The sequence below is a fragment of the Rattus norvegicus genome, chromosome 1 (assembly GCF_036323735.1).
Source record: "Rattus norvegicus strain BN/NHsdMcwi chromosome 1, GRCr8, whole genome shotgun sequence".
Taxonomy (NCBI): domain Eukaryota; kingdom Metazoa; phylum Chordata; class Mammalia; order Rodentia; family Muridae; genus Rattus; species Rattus norvegicus.
This window is the reverse complement of record NC_086019.1, coordinates 116,157,474-116,171,383: the sequence shown is the minus strand read 5'-3', so window position 1 is coordinate 116,171,383 and position 13,910 is coordinate 116,157,474. Positions and strand designations below refer to the sequence as shown.

Below are 13,910 nucleotides of genomic sequence, written 5' to 3'. Positions count from 1 at the left end.
GACTGTCGAATGGTCTGAGCTGAGCTAGCTGACAATAACCTATGAAGCCCTATGAACCATCCTCCATGACTGCTTGGTCCCTGTCCACTATGCTTCCCACCTTGAAGGCTCTCATCTCATTGTAAAACTTCTGGAGCCAGAACTGCATTGTCCATTGTTAACAGTTCCTGGCCAGAAACATTGCTGATCTTGTGAACTGTTGCCACTGCTTTAGGACTCATTTAAACTTAAGAAAATCACTCAAATCACTCAAATTTGGGGTTTTTTTTGGTTTTTTGTTTTTAGGGGCTTTTTTTTTTTTTTTTTGGTCTAAAATCATAGACCAAAATAGTATAACATAAATGACAAGTAATAAGTTATTAGCAAAAAAACAAAAACAAAAACCATACAAACACCCCCATGTATTGTTAAATGTGCTTTAAAGTGACACATGATAGGGACTGTTGAGATGACTCAGCAAGTAAAGTCCTTACGGCCATGACTAGGGACCTGAGCTCAGTCTTCAAGATTCACATGGTGAAAAGGGAGAACAAACCCCACAAAGGTGTCCTCTGACATGTGTGTACACATACACACAGATGGACAGACATAAACTCATAAATAATTATTAAAAAGTATTCAATCATAAACCATTAAGAACATATATCAGTATCAAATAGCAAATTTCAACAACATAGAAACTGTAATTCCATTTGCACTAACCTAATACAAACCTCATCCAAGCATCTCAGGAGTTTAGAGGTATTTTCTGTTTTTATTTTCTTGGTGTGGCATGTAAAAATGTGGCCCACTGTGTAACCCACTATGCAACCTAGGGCAGCCTTCAACTAGATTTCCTCCTGCTTCAGACTTCCAAATGCTGGGATTAAAGGCACATATCAGCATACTCACTCTGATTACTGCAGTTTTGACTAGATAAAGGGTATAACCTGATGAGCACTGCAAGAGGACACCTTACCACAGGCCACTAGAGCCTTACCTGCCCCGAGTCTGTGACTGCGAGACAATGCAGGGCTCCAACTGCCACATGCACAATCTTTTTCCCTCTCAGTCCTTCCACCACCTGTGGCTTGCGCACATGCACATCAGAGCCATGGCCTAGTCTGAAGTAGTCCCCTTTTCCCCTGAGAGGAAAACAACAGTCATTACATGGTTACAGTTTGACAATGCTATACAAGGAAACTTTCACTGCTATACATCTTCTAGAGAAAAGTGATAATGTCATACACAGTACTCAAGAGCCTTGCAATCTAAAACTTCATTGCCATATCCAAATTAACTCAGTAACTTGGCCAGTAAGATCTTTCATGCTGTGATATGTCTTACAATAGCTCTGTTACTATAGATTTAATTGGGGTGTTTCTGTTTGTTTGTTTTAAACTGAATAGACAACACTGAAAACTCCTCTCCCAAATGCTGTCTAGTATGTATTTCCAGGTTGCTATTGCCTGACATGACATTCAAGAATGATCTGGGCACTCAATCCTTCACACTTTTTAAATAAAAACAGCGATCTCTCTGCCTCTCTCTATCTCTCTCTGTCTCTCTCTATCTCTCTCTGTCTCTCTCTGTCCCTCTCTGTCTCTGTCTCTGTCTCTGTCTCTCTCTCTCTCTCTCTCTCTCTCTCTCACACACACACACACACACACACACACACACACACACACACACAGAGTAGAAATTTATTTTTTCAGGACCAAATGAAGCTAGAAGTCTGTTTTGCTCTCCTTATTTCACATAGCTTCCAATACAGTGAAACAGGATTTAAAAAAAAAAAACAAAAAACTATTTAAACCTCATGCAAACTGGTGTAAAAGTCTCTAGATTTCTTCACAAAAATCTTTCTGTAAAGTCATCTCAATTCAACAATTCAATATAGATTTTTTTTCCATGTAATCATGCCAAATGGATAAGAAAGTAAGTTTTCACAAGCAGCCTAGGCTGTGAACAGGGCTTGCCACACACTCCACATTTGGCAGTAACACTGAAGAAGTGCACGTACCACGTCCACACCACTCCCGACTTGGTGAGTGCCAAGGAAAACTGAGCTCCACACTCAATCTGGCATACCCCCTGGCCATTTAGTCTCTCAATGTTCTGAGGAATATTACAGCCTTCGCTTCCTCCTCGGCCCAATTTTCCAAAATCACCATCACCCCAGGAAAACACCAAACCTAGGTTTAAAAAATAAATACCTCAGGTAAATAGTTGGTAACATTCATACCCAGCCAGAAACCTACCATCACAACCAGCTCTTACCTTCATCAGTCAGAGCCAATGTCTGTGCGTCTCTACTTCCACATGCAACCTGGATTACTCTGTGACCAAGAAGGACTTTTACCTACTCAATGACAGATTTAAAAACAATGAAGCATGGCAACTGAGAAAACAACTAGAGTCAATAATGGACAAGCCTTTAAAAACCTAGACTTAAGGCTTATCTTTGCTAGATAATTTTTATAAGCAATAAAAATGTGTATGCTCACCATTTTGGGCTTCAGCTGTGTTGTGTTATCCCCATGTCCCAACCGACCATACTCGCCAAGGCCCCAGGTATACAGTTCCCCACTGGAGGTCAGGGCTGCACTATGAGAACTCCCGCAGGCTATGTCCCTGATACGCTTGGTTTTCAGGGCCTCTATGAGCCTTGGCTTGTCACAATTCCTAAGGTAAGAGTAAATTACACTCATAACCAAACATCTTTTCAGAGGAGGTCTATCTTCGGTCACCAAAAAAACATATACATCACTCTATCAAACCTTAAAAGAGAATATGTAAAATCATAGTATATCCATCCAGGTTTTTTAAAATTTAATATTTATTTTAATAAATACTTTTAATATTTCAAAATAACTATTAAAATACACTTTCATTACTAGTTAGCAGTTCCCTATTAATGAGTGAGGTTGAAGGAAGCAGCCTTACATTCTGCTGAAGTGTCCAAGTTTCCCGTCATCACCTTCACCCCATGAAAACACTTTCCCATCCACGGTTAAGGCTGTAGCATGCCGGCCACCTGCAACATTCATACAGTGGAAGGTTGCCAAAGGTTTTGCTATCCATTCAGCTTGGAACATATCATGTACACAATGTATATGTATTGACTAAATGAATAAACAGAATTATCACTACAATTATCATACAAGTTATCTAGGTGACATATATGTAAAATAAATGGACTTTTAGTAAATTATAAATTGTTAAAATATTTTACCTAAAAAGAAGCAGCAAAATAATAATGACTGTTAATGGGCCTCCTGTTACTTTTAGTATATAAGTCAAAACTTAGATAAAGTAAAAATAAGCACATTATAATTAGGCAGACTGTCATCACAAACAGCAATGTGCACCAGCAGTAAACCCACCATTTTGAAAGCTTATCAGCTTATGCTCTTCCTGGACACTCTGAGTCAAATGATCTGCCTCAGGTTATAGGCATGAGCTCTAGTATACAGTCAAGGCTCTGAGAACTTTTGAGTGTCAGGGCATTGCAGCAGATGAGACTCCTGGTACCCAGCATTGACTTTCTACTCTTTATCCCCAAAAGAAGACCCCATATTATCAGGAACAACAACTACTTCAATTCCAGAGAGGTGTTGCATGGGGCTACAGTATTACAGCCACCTTCCCACAAAGAGAGGCCAGAAAAGCCAGCACTCTTCACAGGCAAATGCCTTCGAGATGGGCCCAGACTCTAACCCTAGAGTAGTGGTTCTCAACTTCCCTAATGCTACTACCCTTTAATACAATTCCTCAGGTTTTGGTTTGCTGCTGAGTCATAGGGTAAATATCTGATATGCAGAATATCTGATATGTGACCCCCCCCCATACACAAAAAAAAAAGACTCACAGATTGAGAACCACTGGCCTAGAGGGTATCAGAGTAGAAAAGTAAATTCTTGTTTTACATAAGCTACTACTATTTAAGTTGTCTGTTACACAGGGTTATATCCCTTCCCCTCCCCTCCTCTCTCTTCCCCTTTCTTCCCCTCCCTTCCCCTCCTCTCCCCTCTCCTCTCCAGTATAAGCATGAATTGAGCTTGGTATCTAGAGTTCAGTTCCATTCTTAGAAACCTAGCATAGTGCTTCAGAAAAACATTCAGCAAAGCCAAAGCTGAAACTGAAGGACAGCAATGAACTCACTTGAAAAATATCTATATCACTGAAGAGTCATAGGTACTTTAAGGAATTTTATAAAAGCCACTGACTTCTACAGTAAAATAATATAGTTAAACAATAGAACTTTGTAGTTTCCTAGCTAAACCCATGCTGGGCCTGATACAATCACTCCAGGTCTGAATACACTATCTTTTTATATACCCACAGGTCTAAAATGCCAACAATGCTAGCTTCCAAAAACCTTTATTAAGTACTAATAACTAAATCTTAAACCACCTAGGGACCTATAACACCCATCTTTTCTTCAAAGTAGTTAACTAAAAACCTTGAAAAACAAAACAAGGTCACTTCAGGAAGTTACTTAAGGGCCTTAATCACTTAGTTGCAGGAGCAAAAGCTTATTAGAAACTGAGCACTGATGTACATACCTGAGTGAACTGCTACCTTCTTGACCACGTAGCTGCTGAGAGCTGTAATCTGCCGAGGAATAGGAACGGTCCCACTAGACATACCCAGGCCTAGTCGGCCATTTGTGGCTTCTCCACAAGAATACACCTTCCCTTCCACAGTCACTGCAAGAACAGTCAAAAGAGGTGTCACTTCAGTACATAAAAAACTATTGTTTTATGTGTGCCAAACATAATTTTTCCAATATTAGAATTATCGTACCTGCAAACAAGCTCTTAGAGCCACCAGCCACCTGAACCACATTCAGGGCTGACAGAGTCTCAGAGAATGAAGGAACCTTTATCTAGAATAGGATATTTAAAACAAAGAAAGGAAAAAAGATAATGTTCATAAACTTTTTAAATCATAAGTGATCTTACCAGATAATATACAGAACAGCTATTAGTTTCTGATTACCTTAGCCACAGGAGTCCTTACTCAGAAGTATATATACAAGCTAAAATATCTTAAAGATGAAAGAATACTATTAGATTGACTTGATTTGCAGGGCAGACACACAATTAGACCAAGAGCTGGAGTGACATTCAGTCCAGGGCTTGCTACACAGGCATGGGGATTTGAGTTCAATCACTAGAGTCTATATAAAAGAGCCAGGTATAGTTTACAATCTCAATGCTGGGGAAGAAATGCAGTTAGATCCTTTGAAACTTGGTCAGCCAACCTAGCCTAACCAGTGAGTTTGGTGTGTGAAAAGACCCTGTCTCAAAAAACAATGTAAACGGTGCCTAAGGAATAGCACCAGTAGTTCACATCCATATGTATGCACACACACCGAAAAGGAGCCACTTGTTGGTACCATTTGAGTCCTCAGAGACATAAGTGTTCACAACTCTTAACCTTTCCATCTAGGTACATGAGAACATTTCTGTACTAGAAGGTATAAAATGAAGTTCGTAAGTTATGATTTGAACATAAAATACCACGCACACAACCACAGAGTCATGCGTTTGAACATTTAGTCTCCAGCTTGTGCTACTATTCTGGAGAACTGAAGATTCTGTAGCAGATGGGAGCTAGATGGAGAAAATTAAATACTTGGAAGCTGGCCTTTAGGAAGCACAACTCTGCAGGTAGCCTTCTCTCTGCTTCCTGATCTGCTTGGAAGTAAGCAAGCCACCACCACGCCTTACACCGTGACATACTGTCCCTCTCAAAATGTGGGCCCAAACAATTCTTTCTTTCCTTGAGTTGCTTCTTTGAGGTTATTTTGTTACAGCAACAAGAAAGATCAAACAATACAAATATAAAGATAAAACAAAAGGGTAAATTGCATTTCAAGTCACTGCCTTGTTCACTCTCTTTAATTTTGACTCACAAAATGGTTCAGTGAAGAATTTCAGTATGTGGCCTAGAGACTGTTTTTGTGTTATTTTGGGGGAAAATGTGGCTGCATTTTGCCGCTGTCTGATGAGTATGACTGAGGTTAAGGTAAATAGACTTAGATTAATTGCTTTGAAAAAGGAAGTCTCAAAACAGCCTGGTGTAAATTCTGTTGTGTAGTTACTAAAGTTCACACTTATGAAGAGCATTTTAAGGAAGAAAAGGAAGTTGAGAAAGGAAAAATACAAAACATATGGTTCGAATATTAAAGGTACGCCAGGAAGTGAAATGGAGCTAAATCCTGTGTTCAAGGATATTAAATTGAATTAAGGGAGTAATGACCTTGGGGCAAGATCCCACCCAGTTAAGTTAGCTCCAGGCAACTTAGTACAAACCTTTAATCCCAGGAGGCAAAGACAAGAAGATCTCTGAGTTCAAGGCCAGCCTAGAACAGAGTAAGTTCTAGGTGAAGAAAAACTTAAATGCAGGTGTGGTGATACACACCTTTAATCCCAGGATACAGGCATACAGATCTCTAAATTCAAGGTCAATCTACAGAGCAAGATCCAGGACAGTCAAGCTTAGGCAGTGAAGAAATTAGAAAAGAGGAAGCTAGTGATAATATAACAGAGTGAGGGGGCCAAGTTCCAGCCCCAGCAAGCAGCAGAACTCAGCAGCTTTGGCCATGTGTCTCTGGCTTTATTTTCAAGAGGAGAAGACTACTGGGACAATCGATGCTGGTTAGCTGGAGCTAAGAAATTAGTGGTGATTAAAAAAAGAGACCAGTATCACTGAGGTGAAATTTTCTGGGAAGTATTTTCTGAGAGCACCCAAAAAAAAAAAAAAAAAACAAAACAAAACCCTGTGTTCCAGAGATAGTCAAGGTTGTACCTCATGCTACAGCTGGACTTGGTAATGTGTAAGAGTCACCCAGGTGATACTGGTTTTGAAGGCATGAAGGCGTTGAAGGCATGAAGGTATAAAAGCTGTTCTCATGAAGAGCAGCTGAGGCTTGGGACTGTGAGAAGCCATGGAAGGCCATCAATGAAAAGTACAGCCTCAGTTAAATTGACAATTCAGGACTAAAGCAGTCATGCAAAGGAGTTAAGGCTTGGCACCATGAAGAGAGTCTAGGAGAGGCTATTGGTGAAGCCTAGTTGCAATGGAAGACTCTAGTGTATTAGAGATTCCAGTACCATGGGATGATCACCAAGAACAGCAGTGGCAATGGAGTGGATCAACCTGAGCCTTAGAGTACTACAGCAGGCAGAACTGGAGAAGTGAAGCCAGCCCTTTGGAGGATCATGTGTGGATCTCAGACACTGAAACAAGCTGTAATGGTTGAAGCTGCCTTGGAGACCCAAAGATATTAAAAATGCCAGAGTTATTTGCTGAGGAAAGCTGCTAACAGGGAGAGGAACCAGCTCAGGAGAAAGTGAAAAGAAAATTATACGAATTCTAGGTTTAGAAATATAAAATTAAAAGAGTAAGCCCCAAAAGCCACAAACTCAGGGCTAAGCCCTGCCGCCAGGAATAGCAGGCCATAAAGATAAAGAAAAGGGATGCAAAAACCAGCTCAGGCTATCGAGGACTGACCCATAAACCATCCAAAGACATCCCCCCAGCTTACTCAGAGTCATACTTTAACCAGATGTCCTCCAGACCCTGATAAGCCCCTACTTGTGCTTTCCAGCCATTGTGTCCTACAGAGAGCACTCCAAGAAACCGGCGGCCCAAGCCTAACCAGAGGTGTTTCAAATACAGATGCTTCATCAATTTTGACAAACTTTTAAAAATAATGAGGACCTAAAGACCCAACCCTTCTCCTGATTTAGTAGCTCTGTTCCAGGAACCAGGGGGCCATAAAACCTTCTGGCATCCCCTTATCTCCTGGAGCCATAAAACAATCTTGTAACTTGTGGTGCATTCCCCTTTGACATCCCCCATCCCCTGGTGCTCACAGCCTCTGCCTTTAAATATTCTTTTTCCCAGCCTCTCGAGGCCGACACCTCTGTCTCCTGCGCGGGATACGTGTCGGCCGGGAGATCTCTGTAATAGGTCTCCGTAATAAACCTCGCCTTTGCTTATTACATCCAAAATGGTCTCTCTGTGTCTGGGGTCCGCGATTTCCCAAGACTTGAGTAAGGGTCTCTCTGCGTGGGATCTTTCAAAAGTAGTTTGTTACAGTCAACAAAGAAATGAAAAGGAGTTGAACATCTGAATACCCATTTGACATCAGACATGGACATGGCAGAGTTTGAAGTTTGCCCAGCTGGTTGCCTGTCTTAATTCGGAGATTACAGTTAAGTGATTAGATGGATCTCAGAAGAGACTTTGAACTTTGGACATAGATGACACTGCTATAGACTATGGGGACTTTAGAAGTTGGAATAAATGTACTTTTAATTATACCATGTTTAGGTATGGCCTCCATAGACTCATGTATTTGGACAAGCCTACGGAGGCCAGGGAGTGGATGTAATAGTTTACATATGCTTGCCCCAGGGAGCAGCACTATTAGAAGATGTGGCCTTGTTGGAGGGAGTGTGTCACTGTATGGGTGGGCTTCCAGAGGATGCTCAGTCTGTTCCTGGCTTCCTTCAAATGAAGATATAGAACTCTCAGCTCCTTCTGCACCATGCCTGCCTGGATGCTGCCATGCTCCTGCCTTGATGATAATGGACTGAACCTCCAACGCTGTAAGCCAGCCCCAATTAAATATCCTTTAAAAAAACTTGCATTGGTCATGGTATCTGTTCACAGCAATAAAATCCTAAGACAGAAGTTGGTGCAAACAGGGTGTGTTGAGCAAAGGCAGACAAGGGATCTCTGTGAATTTAAGGCCAGCCTGGTTTGCAGAGTTAATTCTTGGCCAGCCAGGGAGGGGAGGGGAGGGGAGGGGAGGGGAGGGGAGAAAAGAAGAGAAATTATATATTTCTATTTTCCATTGTAGATAGATGTGGTTTAAGTTGAGTCCTCTAAGAAACCCTTTATTATTATGCAGTGAATTGTTTTACCAAGTTGAACGGTCTACAACCTAAAGTGGAAACTAAAGAGCTCTGGCACAGATGAGACACCTAGATCTACCTGCCACTGCCCACTTCAAAATGGGCATCAGGAGCCTTAGGACATAAATGTAATTAAGGCTTCTGAAATAAAATAAAAATTAGTTCGAGTATGAACATGGAAGAAATTTAAGTTGAGTTCTAACAGTCTCTGACTAGAGGTGTCAGAGGGGCATAACTCAGGATGCTATTATAGAATGTTAAAAAGAGCAGATTTCTTCTGATACAGTTGTCTCCTAATACTAAAATTTGCAGTTAATTGTTTTTGGGACTCAAGATATTGCAATAGTTTAAATGTATTATTTGTTATAGTTATTTTCATTGTGTGTGTGTGGGGGGGGGTCTTATCTTTTTGTAAGCAAATACTTCACAAATTAGCATTCAACCCAATTACTCATGAAATGAAGTTCAAGCATGGGATCTGTTATGTGACTTTCTCCTGGCTTCATGACTTAATAGTAAGTCTCTACCCATGAGCCACTCCACCATGACAAGTGTGTACAACCAGGTGCATTTTTACTAATTCTCTGTGCTCACAAAGCACCATCTCCATAAAGCTACTCTACCTCAAATATCTAGAAAGCAAAACTCACAACTTATTCATCTTTGTACCATTATGACATTTTTATACATTATTGTCTAAGTATAAATATTATATTGTACTGAAAGCAAGATATAGTTATAACCAATAGTTTTACCTATACATTGTCAAATCATTTCACATGTTTTAGTTTATGCTCTAGTCTTTAGGTAAGTACAATATAACTATATCTAAAGAACAGAGGCTTCTCCCAAACTCAATTTGACAATTTTTATTACTTTTGAAAACTGAATTTCCTAAACCACATCTAGAAAGTACATCCTGGCAGAGTCTGACTCTCGGCGAGGCTCAGACAGAAACAACAGTAAACATTCGCATCAGCCACAGGGCATAAATAAGTACCTTAGAGCCTTTAAGCCCACCAAGTTGGTCCTTGTCATTCAGTCCCCACACAAACACTTTGGTTCTTATTGTAGCTGTTGATTCCAACCCTGGAGTCTTCTTTCTAATAAGACTAGACAGGAAAACAAAAGTAGAAAAACAAAGCTTATTCAACACAAAGCATTTAAAATACAAAAGAGCACCTCTAAGTAATGAGCACATTCTAGTCACTCTTAGGAACTCTTATAAGATTTGCTTCACCACAAGAAAACCCCCAATCTGTATGAGTAAGTGTTCCACGAGACCAACATTTTTATAGATATTCCATAGGTGAAATTCTTACCTTCACTTCAGTAATCATTTATACATTAGCTTGTCTTGGTTTTTGAGAAGGATCTCACTATGGAGTCTTGTCTGGCCTGGAATACGTAGCCCAGTCTAGCATGGACCTCACGGTGGCCTGGGCTGTTCTGTAAACTCAGAGACACCTGCCTGCCTCTGCCTCCTGAGTACTAGGATAATAGGTGTGCATTGCCATACCCAGTAACGTAATCTTTTACTACAAAAATTTGTATTTTAGCCTTTTATTTTTGATGGAGAACATTCTTGTATCAAATCAACTGGTCATTCTTCCACCATAAGATTCTGTGAGACAAAACTCCTATGATCCAATGCATATCTGCTTGCTTCTTAAACACAAGTAAGTATTACAGTGTTTCATTGGCTCAAGACAAAAGTCCTATTTGTCATCAGGGTATACAATGAACAGAACCCAAAAAGTCCTAACAGATTCACCAAGAAGTACGCCTTGTGGCATTTGGGAGATGGAGTAGAGAACTGTACTTAGACATGTGTATGGCCATTTTATTTTTCAAGAAAAAAGTTAAAATAGATTTAACTACACTACATTGGAGTTCTTCTGATACAGACATACATCAGACAATATGCTACTTTTTTCCTTCATATCCTCTGACTACAACACAAGCTTGAATGTCTGGCCACTGGCCCACTACACTGAAGGGTCTCATTCCTGAGTTGCTGCCTACTTTGCTGAACCTGTGTCCTGACCTGTCCTTGATGGTAAGAAACTCAGTCAACATCAGCCACAGCACTAGTTCTCTACTTGATAAAAGTCTCACAGTGCACTGGACAGTGTTAAGATTTTTCTCAGCTGTTATTTTGGGGCCAAGTGTTAAAACCCTGCCCCACCCCCTTGACTTTTTTTTAATCTATTTTTACAAGGAATGGAATATTTTGGGTTCTAGAAACTACCCTTTATATAGACTTGTCCCTTTTTTAAAGCATGTTATATAAGAATAAATATTTGCTTTAGGAGATCAAAACCCCTTGGTATGGGAATAAAATGTAGAAAAGCTGACTTCTGATAAAAGGCAAAGAAGAACAAATTAATATACAAGGTACCAGATTACATATAATAGATTTTTGGTCAAAATATGGCTGAGAAACAAGAGCTGACATTCAGAATATTCAATAAATGTTACCGTGGTAAGTACTGAATGGTCAGCTAATCATCATCACTTGGACACATGCAATTTGAGAGCTGGCTCTGAGACAAACTTCTTAGACTGCTAATTAATCCAGACATTATTAGATAATTAATAGTATTATTTAGAAATTTAAAGATGAATTCAAATGTCAATTTTCCTGTTAGTACATTCAACCATTAAAAAAAACCTCATTAAAAAGTCACGGTTATATCACATGTATAATCAATGTACTGATTAGATCTATTCAACTCATTTTAGTGACCACTAAGTAATAAGACTTTAATCTATAATTCTTACATATACTGTGGATAAGCTAGTGTATGCATATAGTACTTTCTTATCATCTTCTAGGAAGAAGTTTTAAAATAAGGCAGGACAGCATCTGAAACCAATACCACAGGCCCTAAAATAACCTGGCTCACCCACAGTTGCTGGCCCACTCAAGACTAAGAGCATGTATTGAGCTGTAATGCAGATGGAACTACTTTGTCTCCTTATATCACTGAAAGCAACTAGGAGCAAAATGTATTTGTTCAACTGAGTTGGTGCCAATGCCTATGGAAGGCTCTGGCTCTACAAGGAATTCAACATGGTCTTAGCAATGTTGAACAAACAGCAATATGTTTGGCACATGTTTGCTGGAACAATCCCACATGCACAGATTCATCTACAAAAGCACAACCTATGAGGAAAGAATATCTACAATGCTGCTGCTAGAACTGCAAATGAGGCCTAAAGTAGCCCTTGTTCCATGTATCTCTTGGAATAAACAGACAAAAGAAGAATCTCTCAGCCCTGGCATATGCTAATCGATTACTTCCTGTCGGGCAACAGTCCACTGTAGTCCCTGAAGGCAGCACACACTCCCCTCTTTTCCCAGTTCCAAACTGATGTAGATGAGACTGTCTAATTTCAGTTTTTATGTTCCCTACAGAACTGGCACATAGATGGTGCTCCACAGGAAAATGCTGAATGATAAGTACGGTAATAATCATCACTATTACACACAAAGTCAGGACTAACAAGAAGTCCTAAGATTCCATAAAAATTATACACAAGAACCTAAAGACAATCCAGACACAGTTTTAAAACAATGTATTTAATGCCACCAAACTATCAACTTAAAATTGTTGAAATAGAAGATTATGCTTAGTATACTCTACCATAATCAAGAAAAAGTAAATCATTTAAGTTAATAGTAAAATAACTGGCCAAAATACATATACTATACTATTACTGTGGAAAAATACCTTTTGGCACAGGTGAGGAAAAAGGAAGCTACAAGGATTTACACCAAAGCAGAGATGTTTCAGGTTTAATGAATAAACAAACAAACAAACAAACAAACTTTATGTTTTATTTTCTTGTAAGTTAATTATTCTTGAAACCCTAGCTAAATCTATCACACACTCTAGTAGGCACAATGCTATCCTCACTCAGAGTAAGCATTTACTCCTGTGAACGGGACAGAATGTAATGAGCACAACAGTAGTGACCCTCACCTCCCAGTGCTGCCTTTGTCATCCTCCTCCTCCTCATTATCTGAAGCCAGAAAAGGAACTGCGGCCAAATCCTCCTCCTCTGCACGGATGCGTCCCAGCAGGATGAGACCGTGGATTTTGCAGTCAATTCCCGAGCTCCTGCACTGTTTTATTGCAATCTCGATGTACCTGTGATACTGGATGAGAAAAGAAGGAGAACAAACATCTCAGATTCAAGAGACAGACAATGTTCTGGGAGGATGGGAGATCTGAAACTGCATTTATTATTTCATGAGTCTAGATCAGGCCAAGATAAAAGGCCACCAACATCAAAGTAACAGAAAGAATAGAGACAGCAGAAAGAAGGTGAGGTGGACTTTACTTTTCCCCCACATAGAAGACAGTTAAGGCATCTGAGCACACTGAGGAGTACAGAAAGATGAATGCTGCTGGGAAGGGACTCCTAGCTCCCAGTGAAAGCATGAGAACTGCCAAAGAGACAGGGTGGGTTGTTGGAAATTCAAACTGGAGGCAGAATTTCAAGTTAATTAGACATCAGCAACCCCCACACTACAAAGAGGTGAAAGAATCTGAAAGTGAACATTCTAACACCTAAAATCCTCCTTCCTGGCCACTGCCTGGAAAGTAGGTGATCTCACAGCTAGGCAGTGGGAATGTAGGAAGAATGCCAGAGACTGAGCCAGGTCTGCCTGTCTACCTGTCAAGGAGGGGTAAGGAACCTTGGGATTGAGAAATCCATGAAACAAGTAAATCAGACCTAGGGAAGGAGCTGCAAAATCTCGAACATGGTACAGCATAAAAGCCAGGAGCACCAGACCCCAAGCTACAGTGTAGAGCTGCACAAGCACCATGAGATTGTGAAGCTAAGATTTGCAGCAACCCCACCCAGGACATAAACAAGGAGGAGATACACAGGTTATATGGAATTTGTGATGGCAGAATTTGGCACAGTGTACTGAATAACAGAACAAACACAGGGACAAGTTCTCCAGGTTGAAACACAGGT

At 40.2% G+C, this 13,910-nt stretch overlaps 1 protein-coding gene across 9 annotated transcripts in view; it reads right to left on the bottom strand.

Annotated features, from left to right (window-relative positions):
- The window catches only part of Herc2 (HECT and RLD domain containing E3 ubiquitin protein ligase 2), a 234,208-nt gene that overhangs the window by 72,505 nt on the left and 147,793 nt on the right, over positions 1 to 13,910 (bottom strand). For all 9 annotated transcript variants that reach the window (XM_063262444.1, XM_006229300.5, XM_006229304.5 and 6 more), the window contains 9 exons: positions 12,905 to 13,080; positions 9,916 to 10,027; positions 4,789 to 4,870; positions 4,548 to 4,691; positions 2,926 to 3,016; positions 2,487 to 2,664; positions 2,260 to 2,341; positions 2,003 to 2,174; positions 980 to 1,124 (listed from right to left, as the gene is read on the bottom strand). In XM_063262444.1, the coding sequence (XP_063118514.1) occupies positions 980 to 1,124; positions 2,003 to 2,174; positions 2,260 to 2,341; positions 2,487 to 2,664; positions 2,926 to 3,016; positions 4,548 to 4,691; positions 4,789 to 4,870; positions 9,916 to 10,027; positions 12,905 to 13,080 (1,182 nt within the window). The remainder of the gene's footprint in view (positions 1 to 979; positions 1,125 to 2,002; positions 2,175 to 2,259; positions 2,342 to 2,486; positions 2,665 to 2,925; positions 3,017 to 4,547; positions 4,692 to 4,788; positions 4,871 to 9,915; positions 10,028 to 12,904; positions 13,081 to 13,910) is intronic.